The sequence below is a fragment of the Astatotilapia calliptera genome, chromosome 11, assembly GCF_964374335.1.
Source record: "Astatotilapia calliptera chromosome 11, fAstCal68.1, whole genome shotgun sequence".
Taxonomy (NCBI): Eukaryota; Metazoa; Chordata; class Actinopteri; order Cichliformes; family Cichlidae; genus Astatotilapia; species Astatotilapia calliptera.
The window spans coordinates 24,721,266-24,742,575 of record NC_137432.1 but is presented as its reverse complement, the minus strand read 5'-3'; the positions used below and the strand labels follow the sequence as shown (position 1 = coordinate 24,742,575).

General features: G+C 39.1%; 3 protein-coding genes and 1 long non-coding RNA gene across 4 annotated transcripts; 2 read left to right on the top strand and 2 right to left on the bottom strand.

Moving 5' to 3' along the window:
- Positions 1–85: 85 nt before the first annotated feature.
- ing4 (inhibitor of growth family, member 4) lies at positions 86–8,842 on the bottom strand. Its single transcript, XM_026185170.2, has 8 exons — positions 8,706–8,842; positions 8,215–8,286; positions 7,088–7,254; positions 6,863–6,977; positions 6,657–6,768; positions 6,403–6,547; positions 972–1,033; positions 86–865 (listed from the first exon to the last, which is right to left on the bottom strand). The coding sequence occupies exons 1-8, from the start codon at positions 8,740–8,742 to the stop codon at positions 826–828; spliced, it is 750 nt and encodes a 249-aa protein (XP_026040955.1). The 5' UTR covers positions 8,743–8,842; the 3' UTR covers positions 86–825.
- Positions 7,456–12,465, top strand: LOC145431937 (uncharacterized). The gene is made up of 2 exons (XR_013912266.1): positions 7,456–7,751; positions 12,038–12,465. It is a non-coding gene; the product is annotated as an uncharacterized LOC145431937 (long non-coding RNA).
- nop2 (NOP2 nucleolar protein homolog (yeast)) lies at positions 12,382–18,558 on the bottom strand. The gene is made up of 16 exons (XM_026185155.2): positions 18,420–18,558; positions 17,780–17,907; positions 17,642–17,684; positions 17,498–17,562; positions 16,117–16,493; positions 15,639–15,849; positions 15,331–15,530; positions 15,070–15,159; positions 14,419–14,506; positions 14,194–14,334; positions 13,967–14,106; positions 13,785–13,874; positions 13,555–13,677; positions 13,365–13,462; positions 13,150–13,286; positions 12,382–13,055 (listed from the first exon to the last, which is right to left on the bottom strand). The coding sequence occupies exons 2-16, from the start codon at positions 17,883–17,885 to the stop codon at positions 12,640–12,642; spliced, it is 2,325 nt and encodes a 774-aa protein (XP_026040940.2). The 5' UTR covers positions 17,886–17,907; positions 18,420–18,558; the 3' UTR covers positions 12,382–12,639.
- emg1 (EMG1 N1-specific pseudouridine methyltransferase) lies at positions 18,556–21,275 on the top strand. Its single transcript, XM_026185171.2, has 5 exons — positions 18,556–18,917; positions 19,064–19,165; positions 20,281–20,422; positions 20,581–20,786; positions 20,888–21,275. The coding sequence occupies exons 1-5, from the start codon at positions 18,768–18,770 to the stop codon at positions 20,999–21,001; spliced, it is 714 nt and encodes a 237-aa protein (XP_026040956.1). The 5' UTR covers positions 18,556–18,767; the 3' UTR covers positions 21,002–21,275.
- The last annotated feature ends 35 nt before the right edge of the window (positions 21,276–21,310 follow it).

Here is a 21,310-nt window from a genome sequence, read left to right as displayed (position 1 = left end):
ACGCTCGGGCACACTACAGCACAAAGTCAGAAACTTTACAAACCACAATTACAAACGCAGACACACACAAAGGACAGAGAAAAGGTTTTTGAGGTAGTAGCTGTATTCAAATGATTGAAACACAATCACCCCCTCTCCCCGGTACCAATATTTCAGCTACAGAAATGACAATACTTTTAAAAAAAAATTCTTACTTCCTATGCAGCACTCAGTCAAATGTTAAAATGAAATGGTTCAATTCACTACCACAGGTGACTAATACTGTCAAGGTGCAGCATTTTTTTTTTTGTAATTTGCCCTCTTCTTATATCGAAAAATTAAACTAGTGTTCCAAGGCTAAGCACAAGAAACTAACCATATGACAAAGCATCAAATCATCCATGGTCTTTTTTTTTTGGAAGAAAATATAATTTTGTAGTTGTACATGTGAATACGGTATAGAGTATCGTGGAAAATTCAAATGTCATACCATTATGGGCAGTTATAGTGTTTATTAATCACTCAGAAAATAAAATGTAAAAAAAAAAAAAAAGTCACAAAAAGAGCACCAAAGGTAACAACAAAAACTCAAAATTAGTGTTAACCATTAAAAAAAAAAAAAACAAAAAACAAAAAAAAACAAAACAAAATTTAAATACATTTGTAACACTTGGCTCCTTCAAACACTCTGCATCAGACCAAGGCAAGTACGTAAACCGAAATTTAAAAAGCACCAAATGTTAAGGAAGATGAGAAACAAAAAGTTCTAGTAACTAATGAAGAAATATTCTTCTCATTTTCCATCTGATCAGAGTCCGTGTTTCGTTCCAGGACAACCATTTGTTCTCACTTCCTCTTTCTGTCCTGAGAGCACCGTGGACAGTACCTGCATAGCATAAATGAAGAGTGGTGAGGGTGCACACTTTCAACACTCTTATTGAACACATTTGTGAAATTAGATCACAGTCTCAATTTCTTTTAGTTTTGTTTACCATTTGCCTCTCGGTTTGGTTGTCAGCCCCACACATGCGAAATGGAACCACTCAATGGAGCACTGGAAAAAAACAAAAACAGACAAAATACTGGTAAGTGTTGTGCAAGTGAAGCAGTTGGGACAGACAAAAATCAAATTTTTCTAGAACACATGATGGAGAACAATCTGTTCAAAAAGAGCCATCACATGTAATATTCACAGTGTGGCTTCTGCTAATAAATCAGTCACACTGCCATCTGTGACCTTATCCACACAGCGAGGCACCGGGCTGCAGCACCTTAATTTATGGTTAGCATCTTGGAAATGTATGTAAGAGAGAGCCTGTACATGCACTTTATAAAGTATAACAGACACATAATACCATTTCAGCTTCTATTTTTTATTATTAATCTGATTTAATGCTCGCAGAGTCAGCTCTGTATGATACAATTATACTGTCGTGACCTTTTTTGATATGTGGATGGTATTTATTGATATTAAAATAAATAATATCATTCCTTCATTAAAGGGACCAGTGAAGGTACCACATTTTGTGTGCTTTATTAAATGTCACAAAGGGACACACTGTCATTTACTCACTTCCAAATGCAACCTCTCTTCCTTTGTTAAGATGTACAGATGGCTCTTTAAATCTGATAATAGCAGGGCTCCATCCACTTAAAACGCCATTATAAGCAAATAAGTAACAGGAAATTAGAACTAGAAGGTGATTTACTACATATTAAACCACTTTCCACAATCCTCTGGCTTTGCCTTTATTGCATAAATGTGCACTCACCAGACACTTTAATAGGTAGGCCTTGCTAGTACCAAGTTAGACCTCTTTTTGCCGTCAGAGCTGCTTAGTTCTTTGTGGCACAAAGACAAGGTGTTGATTACGTTCTCAGAGATTTTGGTCCGAAATGACATGATAGCGTCACACAGTTGCTGCAGATTTGTCAGCTGCATATCCATGAAGCTCCACGATGGTGATGATGTCACATTCCAAATCACTTAATTCAACTTTCTTCCACATTCTGATGCTCAGATGGAACTTCAGCAGGTCCTTGACCATATTCAATTCAATTTTATTTATATATCAAATCAAATCACTTTTATTGTCACATCACATGTGCAGGTACATGGTACAGCACATGTGAGTGAAATTCTTGTGTCTATATATATAGCGCCAAACATAAGTCGCCTCAAGGCGCTTCATAGATACAGAGAAAAACCCAACAATCATATGACCCCCTATGAGCAAGCACTTTTAGCTACGTGCATTGAGTTGCTGTCATTGGCTGGCTAATTAGTTCTTTGCATTAATGAACAGCTGAACAGGTATAAACTACTAAAGCAGCTGCTGTATTTTTTTAATGCAGCCTCATTTTCTTCTCTTTTTTATGCTCCTTTCCTTGATGTGTCTGATTATGAACATTCTTCCCCTGTAGAATAAGCTAAAAACTGACAAGACCAGACATCTTGGAAAAAAAAGCTTTCCACATACCAGGGTTCATACGTCTTTTTCAGGGTCAAATTCAAGCACTTTTTAAGCACTTTCAAGGTCCCTTTTCAAGCTTTTCAGATAACATAGTTCAATTCAACATATAAGACTTTAAGAATGCACAAGCATCTACTTAAAATCTATTGAATTTATCATCTGTGATATTATTATGTACAATTCCAATGCATTTTGTTCATCTCCCTTAAATAAACAGGCAGCCTTAAAGTATGAAATATTCATATACAAATACACATATAAATGTGTGTACTGTCTCAGTGGCTGATTGTGCCCCACAGGTCTCGGTGTGAGCTTGAAGACATGTATGAGTTTTAAGTAGTTTAATGTGCAGGTGCTGAAGATAAACACATTTTGAATGAAAGCCGGGGAACTGATGGCACAGAAACAAGTGGCTATTCTTTGTGACCATATGGATCGGTCCTTCATATTACCATTATTTCAAATACTCCAAAAAGCTGGGGTCCAGGGTATAATTGGCCGTTTTTGACTACTTTTGATTTGGCCTCTATATTTCAACTTTAAAAACTGTTTATCTTGCCAATCTGTTATTTTCTCATTTTGACAAACTGTATCAGCACAATTTATCTAAATTCAGACAAAATTTAAAATATGAGTAGAAAGTGATATTTTTGACTGCAAAAACCACAGGCATGTTTAACGAATCATTTTCATAACTTGAAATGCAAATAGAAATTGTACATTTTTAAAAATATGCACAGGTTTTGCAAACAAAAAAGTTATATGGTACTATTTACCTAAAAATGCAGCCAAGGCTGAGATGGTTTTTATGTAACCATTTCAAACTATTTACAGAACAATCAGGTGTTCTGCATCAAATAAGAAGGCACAAAAATTATTTATGCAACTCCAAAAAATAGTTTGTGTCCACTATAACACAGATGAGAACAGTACAGGGATAAACCTGCAGGTCTGACAGCAGGTGTGTCACACAGCGTTTACACTGCAATCTGCCTTTGGTGGCTTTTTTGCAGCTACTGTCACATTCACTAGTAGAACTGACACACAAAACAAAACAACGACTACACTACACACTAACTACACAAGACAACACACTAACATGAGACTCCAAACACGGTAAACCTCACAAATTTCTCATGTATCAAAACTGTCTCTCTCTCTCTTTCGCTCACTCCTAAAACTTCCCTCTCTTCCCAAACAACCAAATGCCACATGTTGCCATATCATTTTTTTTGATTGGTCGACGTGGTACATTTTTCCACCAATAGGGAAGGAGTGTTTTTTCTTTTTTCACCAATGACTGTTGTTTTTCACTCACAATCAAAGCGTGTTTGCTAGCGTTCTCCTTAGAAAAGGCCGTTTTTACCGTTTCTTCCTGGAGTAAACGCCACTGTTTTATTAAAAACAAAAAACATCGGTTTTACGTGGCCTATCAACACAATTTAAACACTGGTATATAGTTTGAAGTCCGCACGTTCGACCCAAGTTGAAATGGAGACTCTGGGTCTGTCGACCCCAGAGGGTTAACCAGAAAGCCAAGTTAGCTAGTTATGTATCAGGCTAATGTTTAAAGCTTTCACTTGAGTAAATTAACTCATATGACTGCTAAGTAATGTTAGCTAAGTTCACAGCATATTCCATAATAGCGCTGCCATACTGCATCACACTCAGTGCGTTTCAATCATTTCTCCAGCGAGTTTGATAGCTAGCAAAATAATAATCATAATTTTTTAAAAATAGCATGTGTAACGTACACGTACTGGAAAATTATTTACTAGGACTCACCTATCATGCGACTGGAGAGCGCAAACTCCGCCATTGTTGTTTTCCATCAAACACTTATTAAAACAACGACCAACAGGTATGTTAGCGCACACATCCCCGACTGTCCGAGGGAGGGGCGGGGTCACATATTGAAACAGACACAAGGCAGCCAGGCGGGGAAATTTTGCCTCTACATTTTGCGACTCATTTTATTTCTCTATCTGATAAGAAAACTGTTCAATCAGATAGTTATTTGTGGTGAATGAAATACAGTTACACTTTCAAGCACTTTTAAGCACCACATCTGAAATTCAAGCACTTTTCAAACCTTGAAAAGACAACATTAAAATTCAAGCATTTTCAAGGATTTCAAGCACCCGTACGAACCCTGACATACTGTAACTGGTTAAAACAAACACATGTAACTGCCGCCAAGTTAAAAATATACCGACCATAAGCACTAAATGAAAAAAAAAAAAACTGTTTCCCTGTGTTTGGTGGTTCCGAGGACATCAGAGGGATGTGTGTGAGTATTTCACTATAACCAAACCTCTTTTAATTTGGTTCGTATTGAAACAGCAGAACAAAACTCAAATAAAAGTGGGCAATCATTAATATATTTAATTTTGTTATTGCCAAACAAAATGGGATCAGTGGATATGTGGATAAGGACAGCACATTGAACCCAAACAACCGGACATCTCCCTCTCAAGTTCAGTAAAGACAATAAAAAGGGACATTTCATCTTATGCCAAAAGACAACTGTCACAAGCTAAATGAAGCAACTGCAAAGAAAGCATCCCAAGACTCTCTGTGGTCCAGCCTCCTTTGTGTGTTTACACAGAAATGCTCTTTTCTCCAGTGAAAAGAGCCAGAAAACACCAGAAAATATATAAAGCGTTCAGAACACCAGTTCTTGTTTCTGTTACTCTGTATGATTTGCCTTTATATTATGACACTTGAAGTGGGTTATAAAATTGATTTGGTTGTGCTCTGCGACCAGACCTTATCGTTTGGTCTAACTCCCAAAAACTTGCGTACGTCATTGAGCTGACGGTACCATGGGAGGAAGCAATCGAGGAAGCATTTGAGCGTAAGAAGCTGCAGTATGCCAACTTGGCAGCTGAAGCAGAGGACAGAAGTTGGAAGATCAAGGTGCGCCCGGTGGAATTGGGGTGCAGGGGCTTTGTTGCCAGTACAACAGCAAAACTGCTTAGAGAGATTGGGATCAGACAGGCACAACGACAGGCTATAAGAGAATTAGCTAACACTGCTGAGAGGACCAGTTAAAAAGGGCTGACTTCACTTGGGCAGCAAAGGCAGTCCAGCTAACTGTGAGAGAAAAGAAAATATTCCGCTCTTCTTCCCTTTTCTAGGAGGCAGTAGGGAGGAAGAGCGTACAGCCCGATCCGGCAGGGAGGTGTGGGAAGCCAGATCGTGCGCCCCCCTTCCGGCTCTCCTCTCTGCTCTCTCCTATCTTGTCCCTTTTCTCTTACTTCTCTCTATCACCTTTTCTATCCCTTTGAAGAAGTGAGGCTCCATAAATGCTAAAGAGGTAAGTATTATTTCTCAGTTGCAGTGAATAGATAGGAGAAAATAAACTGTAGAAAACTAAACAGAAGAAAGAAGAAGAGAAATAACAATTTAACATAAACTAGTGACACACTCCGTGGCCTGAGCAACCCTGGTAGGCCCTCATTGGACGAGGGTGTCTAGTGATAATGGGCGAAACACCTGATGAATCCAAGGTCCACTACTGACGATGTGTCCCAAATCTTAATATGATAATCTAGATCAAATCTCTAATCTACCAAAAAATTGCAGATTTGCTTGGGTAAAAGACCGAAAGTTTTTTTTTTCTGTATATGTCTGAAATAAAGATACAATACAATACAAAAAAGTTGAGGCACACAACGATATGTGTTGCTGGTAAAGTTCCTGGGCTGCCTTTCCTCAAGATTCTCTCCATTCAAAGAAATGCATTATCAGGGACTATAACATCTAGTCCTTTTACTGAATCATTACTTGTGCTCTAAACCATGTACCCTTTCAAATTTTATAATTTTCTAAGCAGGTTCACTGTACAAACGACAACACACATTCATCAACATTAAATGTAAATGTCCATACCAATCTCATGTGTCCTCTGATTGACTGTAAGAGGGCATTTTAATACAAAACTCACATCAGTGTTGTCACAGCCGATCATCTCGCCATAGGAGACCTGATGACATAGGCAGTAGGTGGGCTCGTTGGGGTCCACTGGCATATCCAGCACATCGGATGGGTGCACGTTCCCAAAGTTGGAAGAAGGGCTGTTGAATTCTCCTCTGATGATTAAAAAATGTTGTATGTGAGAAAAAGAGTATGACACTAACTTAAAAGGAAAAAAAAACAACAATGACGAGACCATCAAAAGCAAAACAATGCACAACGTACGGCTGAAGGAGTTTCACTTTCTTCTGTGCACTCTTAGGACTGCTGTCTTCATCTGAACTCTTCACTTTAGACCTCGTTTTAGCTGCCTTCTTCTCCTTTTGCCTGGAATCTCCTGGGATTACAAAAGCATGCAAGACACGCATTATATTGAGTTTGGATTTACTTAACTGAGCACATAACTGTGGGCAAATACAGTGTTAACCCACCTTTCTTCCCCTTACTAGAGGTGGAATCATAGTCTGTGCTCTCGATTTGCTTTTCCTTCAGGTCAGCCTCAAACCGAGCCAGATCCGTGTCCAGACGTCTGATGTGTTTATCCACCTACACAAAATTCAGGCCATGCTTACTTAAATACAGGGCAGTGTATTTTTCAAGTTATTTTCTCCCAATAAACATGTATCTAAAATATGTTTATTTTCTAAGATACCAACCATTTCATAGGTCTGCATGGCCAGCTGCACCTTGTCATCTCCAAACTCCTTGCATTTACTGTATGACTGCTGGATCTGCCTCAGTATGGACAGCTTTTGCTCAGAGGAGAGAGTCCGGGCATTGGCAGTGTATTCTTTAGCCAGAGAGTCTATCTGGCCTTTAAGATCTAAACAAAAATAAAAAAAAAAATAAAAAAAAAAAAGATGAGAAGAACTTCTAAACAACGCTGTCTGTAATTACAAAGATAATTTTAATACCTCACACAAATAAGTCAAAATGTTTTTGAAAATAACACAATTGGATATTCAGTTTTCTTATTTAACAAGCATAAAACCAGCAACCTAAAACAGTAAATTATGATCTTAAGGCTTCAAAAATGTTAATAAACTTTTGGGTTCTATACATTCATCTTCTTCTCCTTATCTGTTTCTGGTTGCTGGGGTGGCTTGAGCCTATCCCAGCTGCCAAAAGCAGGATACACCCAGCACAACACTGACAGACGGACAACAAATTTAGAATCACCAATTAATCTAACTCCATGCATGTCTTTGAACTGTGGGAAGACGTCAAAGCACCCGGAGAGAACCCATACAAGTACGAGGAGAACATGTAAACTTCAGGCAGAAGGACTTCAACTGGATTTAAACCCAGGACCTACTTGCTGTAAGTAGACAGCACTAACCACAACCAAACCTTTAAAAATGTTTTTGCTTAGCACATATAAATACATAATAACACACCTAATTGTTTTCACTCTGTATAATTATTATTGTTATTATTATTAATATTATTTTTATTTATTTTATTTTGATCATTTATTTGTTTTGGGGTTTAAAAATAATATTTAAATAAAGATGACTTAAAAATGTTATTATGTGACTCCTCATCACACATTAAGATAGGGTTCGAGCTGTGTCAATGTAAGAGCACTAAATAAAAATACATCCAAGTGTTAAAGAAGAACAAGACAAATAATAATAATAATAATAATTAGGGGCTTTTTTTCGTTAGTAATCTAATGATTCCTCGGACTTTCGTTGGGGTCCCTGTGTGGGGGTAACCCATTTACCTCCATTTAAGGACCGTGTTTTGTGGGTTAATGAAGATCCGTGTTCACTGAGCTTACCCTCTGTGCGTTGATCTAGATCCCTCATCAAATTAAAGTTCCTCTGCAACTCGAAGGGCAGGTTTTCTATGCCTGGTGTGGCAGGAAGGCAGGAGAACAAAGATTTTTAAGACATCAACACGAAACAATGAAATAACAACACTGGCTAGCTCAATCTAATGTCTGAAGTGATGCTTTTTCGGTTAAGCTTTAAAATTCTCAAGCACCCCATTAAACAACAAGTGGCACAAATACAGCTGACTATGAATGCTAACTGCATTTAACTTGTGCCAGTAGTGGCAATACAGGATGCTTGCGAGCCTTTCTTTGCTCCCTTGCGACGCGCTATTCCAGCAAATAGACTGAGCCTAAACCGCTAACCGTTAGGAAACCGTTAGAACATTCCCTTCCGCGCTGAAGCTGATCAGGAGATACACTACACAAAGAAATTAAACTATAAAACGACTAAGAATGTTTTTCAATGCGTCAGAAACACATGCAAATTCACTTACTGTCCAAATAATGCTCCAAATACATTCCCGCCGCCATCTTGGAAAATGTAAACAACACAGCTTCCGGACCGAGATAGAGCTGATCTGATTGGTTATCTCCAGAGCGCACCCAACACCGAAGGAAGAATCAACTGCCATCCAAAGTACGGCCAATTACAGGTGTAATACTCAAATTATCATATAGGTAATAAACAATAACAGGTATGCAAGAGCGTCCAAGATGTACTCCGTTTAGAGATGGTCTTTTGTATTTTTATCAAGGTTATTATAGTTAATCTATATTATAGTTACAGGCCTCCCAAATACTGCACAGACTTTTTTAATGACCTCAGTGAACTGCTGTCTGTGATCTGTGTTGATTTTGACTGTGTAATTATTGCTGGGGATTTTAACATTCATGTGGACAACCCTCAGGACAAAGGGACTAAAGACCTGAGTAACACTCTGGGCAACTTTGGGCTGACTCAGCATGTAACAGAGGCCACACATAATAGAGGACACACTCTTGACCTACTGATCTCCAAAGGCCTGAGCATTTCAAAGGTTACTGTGTCTGATGTGGGCCTGTCTGATCATTACTGTGTTTTCTTTGAAAGTAAAATCTCAGCCCACACAAATATCTCAACAACAGTGATCACAAAACGGTGTATAACTGAACACAGTAGTGCAATTTTTAACCAGGTCTTCCCATTAACACCTGACCTGCCCAGAGGGTCAGTCAATGAGCTCGTCAATAGCTTCAATGCTAACATGTTAAATGTAATGGACACTATTGCTCCCATTAAGGTGAAGGTTATCTCTGGAAGGAAAAAGTCTCCATGGAGAAACTCCACACTGGTGAAAAATGAAAAAAGAGAGTGTAGGAAAGCTGAGCGCAGATGGAGAAAAACAAACCTCCAGGTTCATTATGACATTTATAAAGAGAAACTTCACAATTATAATTTACAACTGAGGAATGCAAGGAGGTCCTACTTCTCTGACATCATCACTAAAAACAGCCATAATGCTCGGGTCTTATTTTCTACAGTTGACAGGCTAACAAACCCTCCTGTGTCAGTGGCAGCTGAACTTCATTCGACCATGGCCTGCAATGACTTTGCCAAATTCTTCACTGAAAAAATCCAAAAAATTAGACAAGCAATTGGTACATCAACAGCAGATCCAGGATATGTACTGTGTCCACCAAAAAACTGTTTAAACACCATGAAACAGTTTCAACCTATTAACAGCAAAGACCTGGAGGACATCTTAGGTCAACTGAACTCCTCCTCCTGCTGTTTAGATGTCCTGCCAACAAGTTTTTTCAAAAAGGTCTCAAAGACTTTAGAGTCAGACCTGTTACAGATCGTCAACTTTTCTTTATTATCAGGTGTGTTTCCAGAATCACTAAAAACTGCTGTAATCAAACCTATACTGAAAAAGGACAATCTTGACAAGACACAAATGAACAACTACAGGCCGATCTCAAATCTCCCGTTTTTAAGTAAGATCATTGAAAAAGCAGTTTCTCAACAGCTCAGTTACTTCTTAAAACAGAATAATTGCTACGATGCCTTCCAGTCAGGTTTTAGACAGAACCACAGCACTGAAACCGCTCTGACCAAAGTGTTTAATGACATATGTCTGAATACAGACAGTGGAAAAATGTCAGTCCTAGTTTTACTGGATCTCAGTGCAGCATTTGATACAGTTGACCACAACATATTACTCAAACGACTGGAGAACTGGACAGGTCTTTCAGGAACTGTACTAAACTGGTTCAAAACATACGTAGAAAACAGGAAATACTTTGTATCAATAGGTAACTTCACATCTGAGCAGACAAGTATCACATGTGGAGTTCCCCAAGGTTCCATCTTGGGACCCCTTCTGTTTAACATCTACATGCTCCCACTGGCACAGATTATAAACAACAACAAAATAAACTATCACAGCTATGCAGATGACACACAAATATATATCACAATGTCACCAGGAGACCGAGGCCCTGTACAGGCTCTCGGTAAATGCATTGAGGAAATCAATGACTGGTTGTGCCACAATTTTCTCCAGCTAAACAAAAACAAAACTGAGGTAATAGTCTTTGGCACCAAAGAAAAACGATTACAGGTCACCAGAGAACTTCAATCTATACATCTAAAAACCTCAAACCAGGCGAGAAATTTGGGTGTAGTGATGGATGCAGACCTAAACTTAGAAAAACACATTAAGACAATAACAAAGTCAGCTTACTATCACCTCAAGAATATATCAAGGATAAAAGATCTGATGTCTCAACAGGACCTGGAAAAACTAGTCCATGCATTCATCTTTAGTAGGCTTGATTACTGTAACAGCATCTTTACAGGTCTACCTAAAAAATCAGTCAGACAACTACAGCTCATTCAGAACTCTGCTGCTCGAGTCCTCACTAAGACCAAAAAAGTGGACCACATCAGTCCAGCTCTGAGGTCCTTACACTGGCTGCCTGTCCGTCAGAGGATAGACTTTAAAGTTCTGATGCTGGCCTATAAAGCTCTGAATGGTTTAGGACCAAAATACATCAATGACCTCCTGACCCAGTATGAACCATCCAGATCCCTCAGGTCATCTGGATCCGGTCTTTTATCAGTTCCCAGAGTCAGAACCAGACACGGAGAAGCTGCATTCAGCTTTTATGCTCCTTATATCTGGAACAAACTCCCAGAAAGCCTCAGATCAGCTGAAACACTCAGTTTATTTAAATCCAGGTTGAAGACTCACCTGTTCTCAGCTGCATTTGAATAAAGCACCAAATCCACACTTTAAGCTTAAATTTCAAAACTTAAATTTAACTACTGATTTTATCTACTGTTCTGATTTTATCTGTTTTGATTTTATATACTGTTGTTTGTTTGTTTGTTTGTTAATTAGTTAGTTAGTTTATTTGCTTGTTTTAATCAATTTTAAATCATGCTTTTTATTTGTTCTTGTTTCTAATGTCTCTGTAAAGCACTTTGAATCACCTTGTTGTTGAATTGTGCTATACAAATAAACTTGCCTTGCCTTGCCTTGCCTTAATCTCAACGAAAGAATAAAAAAATAAACGTCTTTAGGTGACTGAATGAAAATAAATAAATGAAACAACCTTGTGAAATTACAACACATATTACAGGAAATTTCTTTATATTTTCTGAAAATGTGAAATAGATGCAGCAATTTACTGGAACACATGTAAACATAAGTGGTGATGATCTGAACCAAAAATTTCAAATTTGGATTTGTGAGTCTGTAAGACCGGTTTCCACTGATTTTCAGTCCAGTTCTTGTCTAATTTGGCATACCTCAGCTTTTTCCCCATTTCCCTTCTTTAGACAATGGAACGGTGGCCATCGAGAACTGCTGAGACTTCTGATGCCCCTTCAGCAAACAGATGGATTCAGAAGGACCTCTCAGGTCCCAAGTCAAGTCTTTGCTGGATTTGTTAGTTTTTTAAGAAAATTACTTTTAAACACTGTTCATCTGCAGTAGATTTTTTTTTATACCCACCACTCCTCCATTTGTCCAATTTCCTCTAATTTTTTTTAAGGACACACTGCACTAAAAGAAGTTTTTAACTACAAGCTTTTTGAGAATAATCTGATATGTTTGGACACAACACTGTTTCATCCTTTGAGTTAGGTGCCTCTTTTGTGTGTGAATGATTCATAGGTCAGTATTAAATGTTCTTAAAAGATTTATTTCTCACAGGATTATGGAAAGCATTGAATCTGTATACAGAAATAAAAAAAAGAAAGCTCCAGCTTTAGTAGGGGCATTGTTTGTGAGTCCAATCATCAGCACGCAGCCATGTTACAATCACGTTTGACACAATTGCTGCACAAACAGAGCAGCTTCATCAGACAGAGGTGGATCCAGGTGTGTAACAAAGCTTTAATATAATCCAAACATGCATTTAACACACTGTCACTTTTGTTTATTGTTTTTGCAACATGTGCTTCAACTTGTTGAATTTATTCTTCCCCATTCTGTTCTTGGCCTTCATGGGTGTTTTCCTCTTTGTGGCCTGCTTTTTCTCAAACCTGCTTCCTTCCTTTGTGTCAGCTTTTGATGCTTTACCATCATCTGTTGCCTTCTTGGCTTCTGTGCCCTTCACAGTTTCTCCATCCATCTTGGCGACTTTTGCCTTTTTTGGTCCAGTATGCAACTCCTTTTTGCCTTGTGAGTTGATGATTGCTTTTTTCGTGACTGCTGTTCCATTGGCTTTGTTTTCTTGCTTCAGGCCGCCTGCCTTGTTGAGGACAGTCTTCTTTGTCTTGTCGCTCTTGGACCTTTTCTCTTCAGGAGCTTCTGTGGCCGCTGTCGTCTCAGGAGCCTCTGCCTTCTCATCTTCTACAACAACAACAACAAAGACAGATGTTACTTAGTGATGAAAAGGAAAATATCATGATAAACGTAGGCATGAAGCTATGACAAAAACTCTTACCATTCCCTGGTGGTGCAGTTGGAATAATGTTGGAGAACTTCTTCAGCTTGGCCACAAAGAATCCATCCATGTTGTGGGAGTGAGAGTAAAATCGTCGCGTGAGTCGCAGAGTTGGATGGAACCTGAACTTTTTGAAACTAAAAGAAGGAAAATATTCATGTTTTATTCAATTTCTTACTTGCTCCTAAAATAATAACACTGGTTATCCAACTTACTTGGTGAAGCCTTCCTTGCCAAAGTCGAGTCCTGTGGGAACTAATTTGACGTTTCTTTTCTTTAAAGCGTAGTCCACCACCCATTCATTCTCCTCCACCTAGTTGAAAAAAATGCAATCACTTACCAAGCTCGTCTGATATTTACTATGTTTGTACATAAATTTGGTAGAAATTCAGAGTTTCCACATACAGTTATTGAACACGTGCAGTAGACCAGATATCCTCCCGATGGGGAATCAGCATTGACCGAGTCGATGGCAGACAGAATCAATTCTTTCTGCAAGTGAGCACAACGATTGATATCCACCTCATCCTGTCAGTGAACAGAAGGGCAAAAAGAAACAAGTATTAGCACACTACTTAAAGCAAACAGACGTGTGTGTATATAAAGACAGAAAAAGTTTCTTTCTTGGTTTTTACCTTGCTCGTCTTCACAGCTGGATCTTTTGCAATGACTCCTGTGCCTGAGCAGGGTGCATCAAGCAGCACTCTATCAAAGCCACCCATGACCTTAAAGCAGAATTCCAACAGGTCAAAACATTGGAACTGTAATAAGGCTTAACCCCACAGATATTGGTGATCTACACATTTAGACAGGATACCTTTGGGAACTCTCTGCCGTCATAGTTGCAGACCACAGTGTTGGTGACCCCCAGACGGTGGATGTTTCCCACCACACTCTTCAGTCTTTCAGCATTGGCATCATTAGCCACTATTACCCCCGTGTTTCTCATCAGCTGAGCTAAGGGTGAGAACATCTGCATAAGGACTCCACTATTTTTAAGGGTGAAATGACAACATAATTTGCAATAAAGGCAATACATCTTACCAATATAGGTAGTCTTTCCTCCTGGAGCTGAGCTCATGTCTAATACCAACTCTCCCTCCTGTGGAGACAGCGCCATGACTGGCAGAAAGCTGGAGGCTCCTTGGAGCATGTAATGACCGGCCAGATACTCCGGAGTTGCACCTAGTTAACATGTAAAGAAGCTGCAGTCACACTCAGCATCCTTAATTGCTTAAGTTGGTCACTTACATAACTTTTGAAACCTACCTATAGGTACTGAGGAGTCATAGATAACCAACCCCACTTTAGACCATTTCCCCAGTGGATCAAGGTTCACTCCTCTGTTGATTAAAGCCTAAACAAGGAAAAGCACAAACAAGTGAATTCAATATGTAAAGACTTGAGTTTCCTCCTGTCATTTAAGTAGTTTTTCCTTTTATGACAACTTGGTGAGTGTTTGAGAAGTTGGCCCCTCCCACAATAAGGGTGACCACAGCCCTCAATAGGAGGCCTATGGCACCGCTCCCTCTGTGCAACAGATTTTAACCTAGCAACCAACATCCAGCAAACATCCAGCACATTTCTCCCTGATCACATTGGCAGATGTCAATGACTGCTTTTTAGGCTTGTGAGACTTTGCTTCTTAACTCCATAATCAACAGTAAATCCATTAATACATATAATATATATGTAATATTCTATAGATCTTCTTCTGAAAATGCTAACCTAAGTACAGAATTCTTCATCCTGGCTGCCAAATTTTTGTTCAACAAAAACAATTCTATATCACAACAGATACAATCTTTAAAGCAATAAACTACCAAATAGCTAACAGTCATGACACACATTATGTATTTTAACTTGTTAAAACATTCTAAATGCCAATTTTGTCCATGTCTCTTAAGATCAGGCACCTACCTGTGCAAGGTCCCGCCTCCTTGTTTTCAGTGTATTGGTTCGAATAGTGACAGGTCTATGAATTTCATTGGCCTCGAGGAAATCAACCAGCTGTAAGGCAGAAAGAAAATATAATGTTTGGAGTCAAATAGATATTCTCAGCTAGACCTTGCATGTTTAAATCAATGCATCCATGAATTCTTTTAAATCAGGATTTAATGAAAAAACATACAAACAAACCCAAAAAAAACAAACCAAAACCATGCACGGAAGAAAACACACCTCTGAAAGAGGGAATAGGTCCATAAATTTTTCAATGAGGAACTCGTTGTAGCTGTAATAGGTGCAGAGATCTTTTTTCAGAAGTGAGATGTAGTCTGCTCGGTCTTTCCCCTCCTCTCTTTTTGTTGAGAAATTGCACAGGAGGTCAATGTTGTCCTTTATCCGCTGATAGATTGCCTTCAGGTCTAGAGGCAGAAGTCCTAGAAAATGTGGACCAAAAAAATACGTTTTGATTGTTTGTAGAAAATCAGAGAATTTCTTTTTGCACATTTGCTGCTCTAAAAGACAAAAACTTCACTGAAACTCACCCTCCTCTGGTTTAGGAAGCCTGAATTTATCTTCTTCGTCAATGTTTGTTTTTAGTTCATCTTCTTCATCCATGTCAGCATCAGATTCCTGTTCCTCCTCCTCCTCGTCATCATCCTCATCCTCTTCATCATCGTCATCTTCATCACTATCAGGAGCCTTGGACTTTTTCTGCTTTTTTTCTTTCTTGGCTGCACGTTCAATGGGAAGAAGCTGGAGGTAGAAAAAAAAAAACAGCTCTAAGTTAACCAGCCTCTGCTACAATGTTCTCTTAAAAATGTAACTGTAATAAGGCCTAGTGCCACTGAAAACAGAATACTCTCCCGATTTTGTAGCTCATAAGTGAAAATTTTCTAATAAAATGAGGCTTCAAACTTCACATTTCCAGGCTGGAAGAATATTTCGTTTCAGCTTCTGAATAAAACTAAAAAAAAAATAAAAAAATTAAAAAGGGTAAAAAAGGTTAGAAAGAGCACATACATCCTCTCCATCACTGTCATCTTCTGCTGCTTCATCGCTGTCATCCTGAACACCATAGTCATCAACCATGTCATCATCATCATCATCATCGCCGTCATCATCATCATCGCCTTCATCATCATCATCATCGTCTTCATCATCATCATCATCGCCATCATCATCGTCTTCATCATCGGCCTCTTTTTTCACTCCTTTTACACCCTTCTTCTGCTGGTCTTTGTCTCCCTTCTTTTCTACAACCTTTTCTTCCTCTTCCTCCTCCTCATCATCATCTTCTTCTTCCCAGTGTTCATCACTGTCATCCTCACTTTCTTGTTCATCAATCTTGCGCTTCCTCTTTGACGGTTTCAACCATTTGCTGTTCTCATCTGTGAACCCTTTAGGGAGAAAGAAAGAAAGAAAGAAAGACAAAACTGTAAATATATGTGTATTTATTCATTTATTTCCTTGCTGAAATCATGACACATACAAGATGCATTAATAATCAATATCCATCCATCCCTCCCTCCATTCCCTTTCGGTTTTCCTATCAGGATTGTGAGTGGACTGACGACTGGACCAAGCTGTTAGCAAGCCAGCCGAGAGATGCAAGCTCAAAAGCCTCTGGATAGCTCCAGGACCTCTTCCCAGTGGAACGGGCTTGAAACAACTCACTTAGGAGGTGCCAAAGAGTCTTTCTGGTGAGATGCCCTAACCACTTCAACTAGCTTTTTTCCATGTGCAGGAATAATGGCTCCACTCAAAACCCCTCCTGAATGACCAACCTCCTCACCGTGAACTTTAAGGATGAGTCCAGACAGCCTTCAAAAGGAGTTCATTTCTGCTGGTTATATCACCAATCTTATTCTTTCAGTCACTACCCAAAGCTCACACAACAGTAAACCAGTACAGGAGCTGCATAACTGCTAATGCACCAATACTTCTGCTAGTCTCCTGCTCCTGTCTCCCTTCACTCATAAACAAAATTCTGAGGTTAACAAACCAGTTTCAGTAACTTGGGATTAGACTAACAAGGCCACCTCCTGATCGACATAGCACTGAACCCCTTGGGCCCCTCCTTCAGGTGGTGAGACCCAAGAGGATGAACAGCAGATGCTGCCAACGAGCCGCGGAAACCTCAATCCGGGTGAAGTAAAATGTTTCAATCCTTGTTTTTCCATAGAAGGCTTATGAATCACATTTAGTCTGGCTGTTCACCTTGGACCATTATCCCTTGCTGATATTCCCATAATTGCCCTTGATAATCAATAATAAACAACTGCTTACATAGCTGTAATGATACTGGAGAAGGATGGTCCATCAAAACAACAATCTCATGCTTGCATCTGGGCAAATATTTAAATCATGCGTTGACCAGACTGAGCAAAAGTTAATTGTTTACCTTTCTTAGGCTTTTCCTCAGCAACATCTTTGGGCTTTTTCAAACTCTGGATTCTCTTTGCAGCTCTGAAACATTTTAACATGAATTAGGAGCTTGTAAACACATTTGCTTTATGTCATGTTACATCCTCAGTCCACCTCTTACCTTTTTCTGGCTCTACTTGAGAGACGTTTTGATCCAGTGTCCTCTGCAAAGATTAAATATAAAAAATAACACAATGTTGACAGCGTGTTTTACTAAACCTCCAAAACAGAAACTTTTGACTTGGAAAGGGATAGTTACCATCAGTTATAAACTTGGCCAACTCTGTCTCTGCTCCCTGCTGCTTCCGGGTTTTTTTACCCGGACCTTTCTTCAACTTCTTGGAGGGATCCAACTTCCGACCCATGATTTCCTTCTACACAGACAGTCTGAAAAAGAAAACACAGCAAGAGTGTTTTAAAACCCTAAGACAAAACCAAAAATACAGTATATTTGAAAGAGAGGAGCGTCATTGAAGAAAAAAAGTAAAACTGTTTTGGATGGAGATCTGCGGGAAAGAAAACCGTCCAACATCAGTACAATAAATTCAGCTCCAACACAACCAATGCTCTTTATAATTATAAGCAGTGATTAAATTATGTAGTGTTACAGAGAGGGTCTCTTTACTGTTGAAACAGTAATAAATATGTTTGGTTATAACAAATGATAAATCGTTTATTACAAATTCTCCCACTTCATCTGCTGGGGATTAAACTGTTTAAATATTAATGTATGATCAGACTGTTATCAAACAGCCTCGTTAAAAACTTGTGACCAGTTTCACAGCCATTACCTGACCGCACAGTTTTAAAAAGTATACCCTTACAACTCAAAGCTTATCGCCACTGAACCGCTCTTTAGCTGCAGCGCGAATCGCAGCATCGATTCTTCAAATACTCACCAATAAACCGGATACTTTAAGGTCCGCAGACACTAATTATAGTGTGATTGTGGAGCGATGCAGGACGAAAATTTCTACACGTGAAATTTCCTTCAACACGTTGTAGCATGACATCCGGCGCACAATAGTGACGAAAGGGTGGCGCGCGCAGAACGAGGGCGCTGAGGAAACACGTTTTATTTTATTAAGATAAAACTGACTGATTTTTTACCAAATAATTACATATTCAAAATCTAGTTACCTTCATAAAAACCCCACAAATGAAATTTTTATGTGCAATACACTCACCTGTGAACGCGCACCTCTGCAGTGACGTGAACTTCCTGCGACAGTCCAGAGGAAGGCATCATGGCGGCGGGTAATGGGAAGAAGCGTGGTCTTGAACATTTGGACGAATATGAACCTAAACCAGCCAAACATCTCCGCAGCCTGCACGACCGCATGGCGGAGAGGAGGCTGGTGGTTATTCTGGAGGGAGCGTCGTTAGAGACGGTGAAGGTAAGGCGCTATGGAGCTGTCTTTGCGCGTTGTTGTGATGCAACCCCTACCCGTTTTTAGTGGAAGTGACACCAACAACGATGCTTAATAATAACTTAACTTAAGGCGAGTTAATACATGCTTTTGGCTTGTTTTTCATATTTCAGGTCGGGAAAACATTTGAGCTGTTAAATTGCGACCAACACAAAAATATGATCATCAAAAGTGGAAGAGATCCCGGAAAAATAAGACCAGATATCACACATCAGGTAAACACTCATTCCTCAATAATAATGTACAGCCTTATTCGTCACTTGTGTTTGTCAGTCTGTCACAGTTAACCAGAGTGGAGTTTCATTGCATTTAAGTCATTGCAATTATGTGCTATCAAACATACTGTACATGTTTGATAGCACAGTACTGAGCATCAAGCCTGTCATTTAGTTTTATTTCTGCATTTAAAAAGTAATCTGGGGAGCAATCCTCCCCCAGTATGAATCAAAGCGCTAAAAGAGCATATTCATATCTTTTTCTCTCTTTCTTTTTTTTTTGCGTAGCATGGTTTCTGGGATCTAACGCTTTCCAAAAGTCCCCTTTAGAAATAAATAGATCCTTATGATTACTTTTTAGTGCTCCTTACTCTGGTACTTATTGTATGCACAGTATTGTGGTCTTAATTCATATTAATTTGTCTTAGTCTGTGATATTTATAATCTGTGACATATTGGGGTTTTTTAATAGTTACAGAAATACAGTATCATTGACTCAACATCCCTAACATCTGGACCTGCTCAAATCCTACTACTTAGGAACTATTACAGTGTAACTGAGAGACAAAAACAAAACCAGCATGTTTCATTAGCTGACTTTTGATACTACTGCATCAGTAATATTTCACTAATCTGAATAGTGCACATATATAACAGTATAGTATGAATAAAAAGTACTAAGTAGTGTAAGAATAATATGAAGTAGTGTAAGAAGTACTTTAGGAACAAAACAACCAAAAAAACTATCAAAAATAAAAGTAGGACAACAGACATGAGCCGCTTTTGTGCGCATTTTATTGAGACAGGGATATGTACATGATTGTGAGTCAGTTGCCTTTTGTTTGTATTGTAATACCTACCTACCTGAACTTTTTATATCTTGGCCTAACACTTAATAAGGAAACTGAAAAATGAAACAAAATACTTTGCAGGCAATCTGAAACTAAATTGTAAAATTAAATTGAAATAAAAATCAATACATCAAGTCTGAAATTTAACTAGAGTGTTTTTTCTTATTTATCCTTTATGTCTGTGTTTTCTTATATAAAGCGTAGTGGCATGTTTGTGATGAAGGGCTGTATGAATGGTTTTAACTTTGAACTGTGTATTTCCAGTGTTTGCTCATGCTGATGGACAGTCCGTTGAACAGGGCGGGGCTGTTGCAGGTTTACATCCACACAGAGAAAAACGCTTTAATCGAGATCAACCCGCAGACCCGCATCCCAAGAACATTCACACGTTTCTGTGGCCTTATGGGTAAACTATAACTGTTATTTTTTCTGCATGGATAATACACATACTGATCATGCTGTAGGCATTGTACTTAAGTCTTATTCCCATGTGTTCTGGCTTTAAGTGAGCCTTCACTCCATTACTGTTCTCCTAATTCTTCTTTCTTCTCTCTACTTTCTTAGTTCAGCTGCTGCACAAGCTGAGTGTCAGGGCTGCTGATGGTCCTCAGAAGCTCCTGAGGATGATTAAAAATCCAGTGTCTGATCACCTACCTCCCGGCTGCCCTCGTATCAGCACCTCCTTCTCTTCAGGAGAGGCCGTGTGCCCACGGACTTTGGTACCAGAGGGACCAGCTGCAGTGGTGATTGGAGCATTCGCACATGGAGCGGTGAGAAATATATTGAGGCATTCTCTTTTACAGACTCTTTTAGTCTGTTACAGTTATGTCAAATACTCCTTGTGTGTTACTGATGTCTCTGTCCTTATTAGGTTAACGTGGACTACACAGAGAAGACAGTGTCCATCAGTAACTACCCCCTGTCTGCAGCACTGACCTGTGCCAAGATGTGCTCTGCCTTTGAGGAGGTGTGGGGCATCCTGTGACGGATAGAAAAGTGCTGATGCTGACTGGAAAGAGACAGTTGACTATATGGACTTTATTTCAGTGCACTAGAAATACTGGACTGAGTGTCCACTGATGCCCAATGTTCTATCCTGCTATACACTGTCCTGTATATGTATTCGATGGCATGTGAGCACCATGTGGAAGACACATTGGTTCCTTTTCCATGCAGGAGCATGGCAGTTATTTTTATACCAGTATCAATTGCAGTTTTGATTATGGATTGTTGTAGTTACATTAAAATGTGTGACTAAATAACGACTGCTCTTGATTTGTGCAAAGTTTCACAC

What these genes read in the sequence shown, in the direction of transcription:
- ing4 (XM_026185170.2), bottom strand. Translation starts at nt 8,742, where the DNA reads ATGGCGGCGGGAATGTATTTGGAGCATTATTTGGACA. An exon ending in CCATGCAGACCTATGAAATG is followed by an intron (nt 6,978 to 7,087) that starts GTTGGTATCTTA and finishes AATTTTGTGTAG; the next exon opens with GTGGATAAACACATCAGACG. An exon ending in AAAGTGAAACTCCTTCAGCC is followed by an intron (nt 6,548 to 6,656) that starts GTACGTTGTGCA and finishes TTTAATCATCAG; the next exon opens with AGGAGAATTCAACAGCCCTT.
- nop2 (XM_026185155.2), bottom strand. Translation starts at nt 17,885, where the DNA reads ATGGGTCGGAAGTTGGATCCCTCCAAGAAGTTGAAGAAAGGTCCGGGT. An exon ending in TCAAGTAGAGCCAGAAAAAG is followed by an intron (nt 17,563 to 17,641) that starts GTAAGAGGTGGA and finishes AAAATGTTTCAG; the next exon opens with AGCTGCAAAGAGAATCCAGA. An exon ending in GGAGGCGGGACCTTGCACAG is followed by an intron (nt 14,507 to 15,069) that starts GTAGGTGCCTGA and finishes TTCCTTGTTTAG; the next exon opens with GCTTTAATCAACAGAGGAGT.
- emg1 (XM_026185171.2), top strand. Translation starts at nt 18,768, where the DNA reads ATGGCGGCGGGTAATGGGAAGAAGCGTGGTCTTGAACATTTGGACGAA. An exon ending in CGTCGTTAGAGACGGTGAAG is followed by an intron (nt 18,918 to 19,063) that starts GTAAGGCGCTAT and finishes TTCATATTTCAG; the next exon opens with GTCGGGAAAACATTTGAGCT. An exon ending in GAGCATTCGCACATGGAGCG is followed by an intron (nt 20,787 to 20,887) that starts GTGAGAAATATA and finishes TGTCCTTATTAG; the next exon opens with GTTAACGTGGACTACACAGA.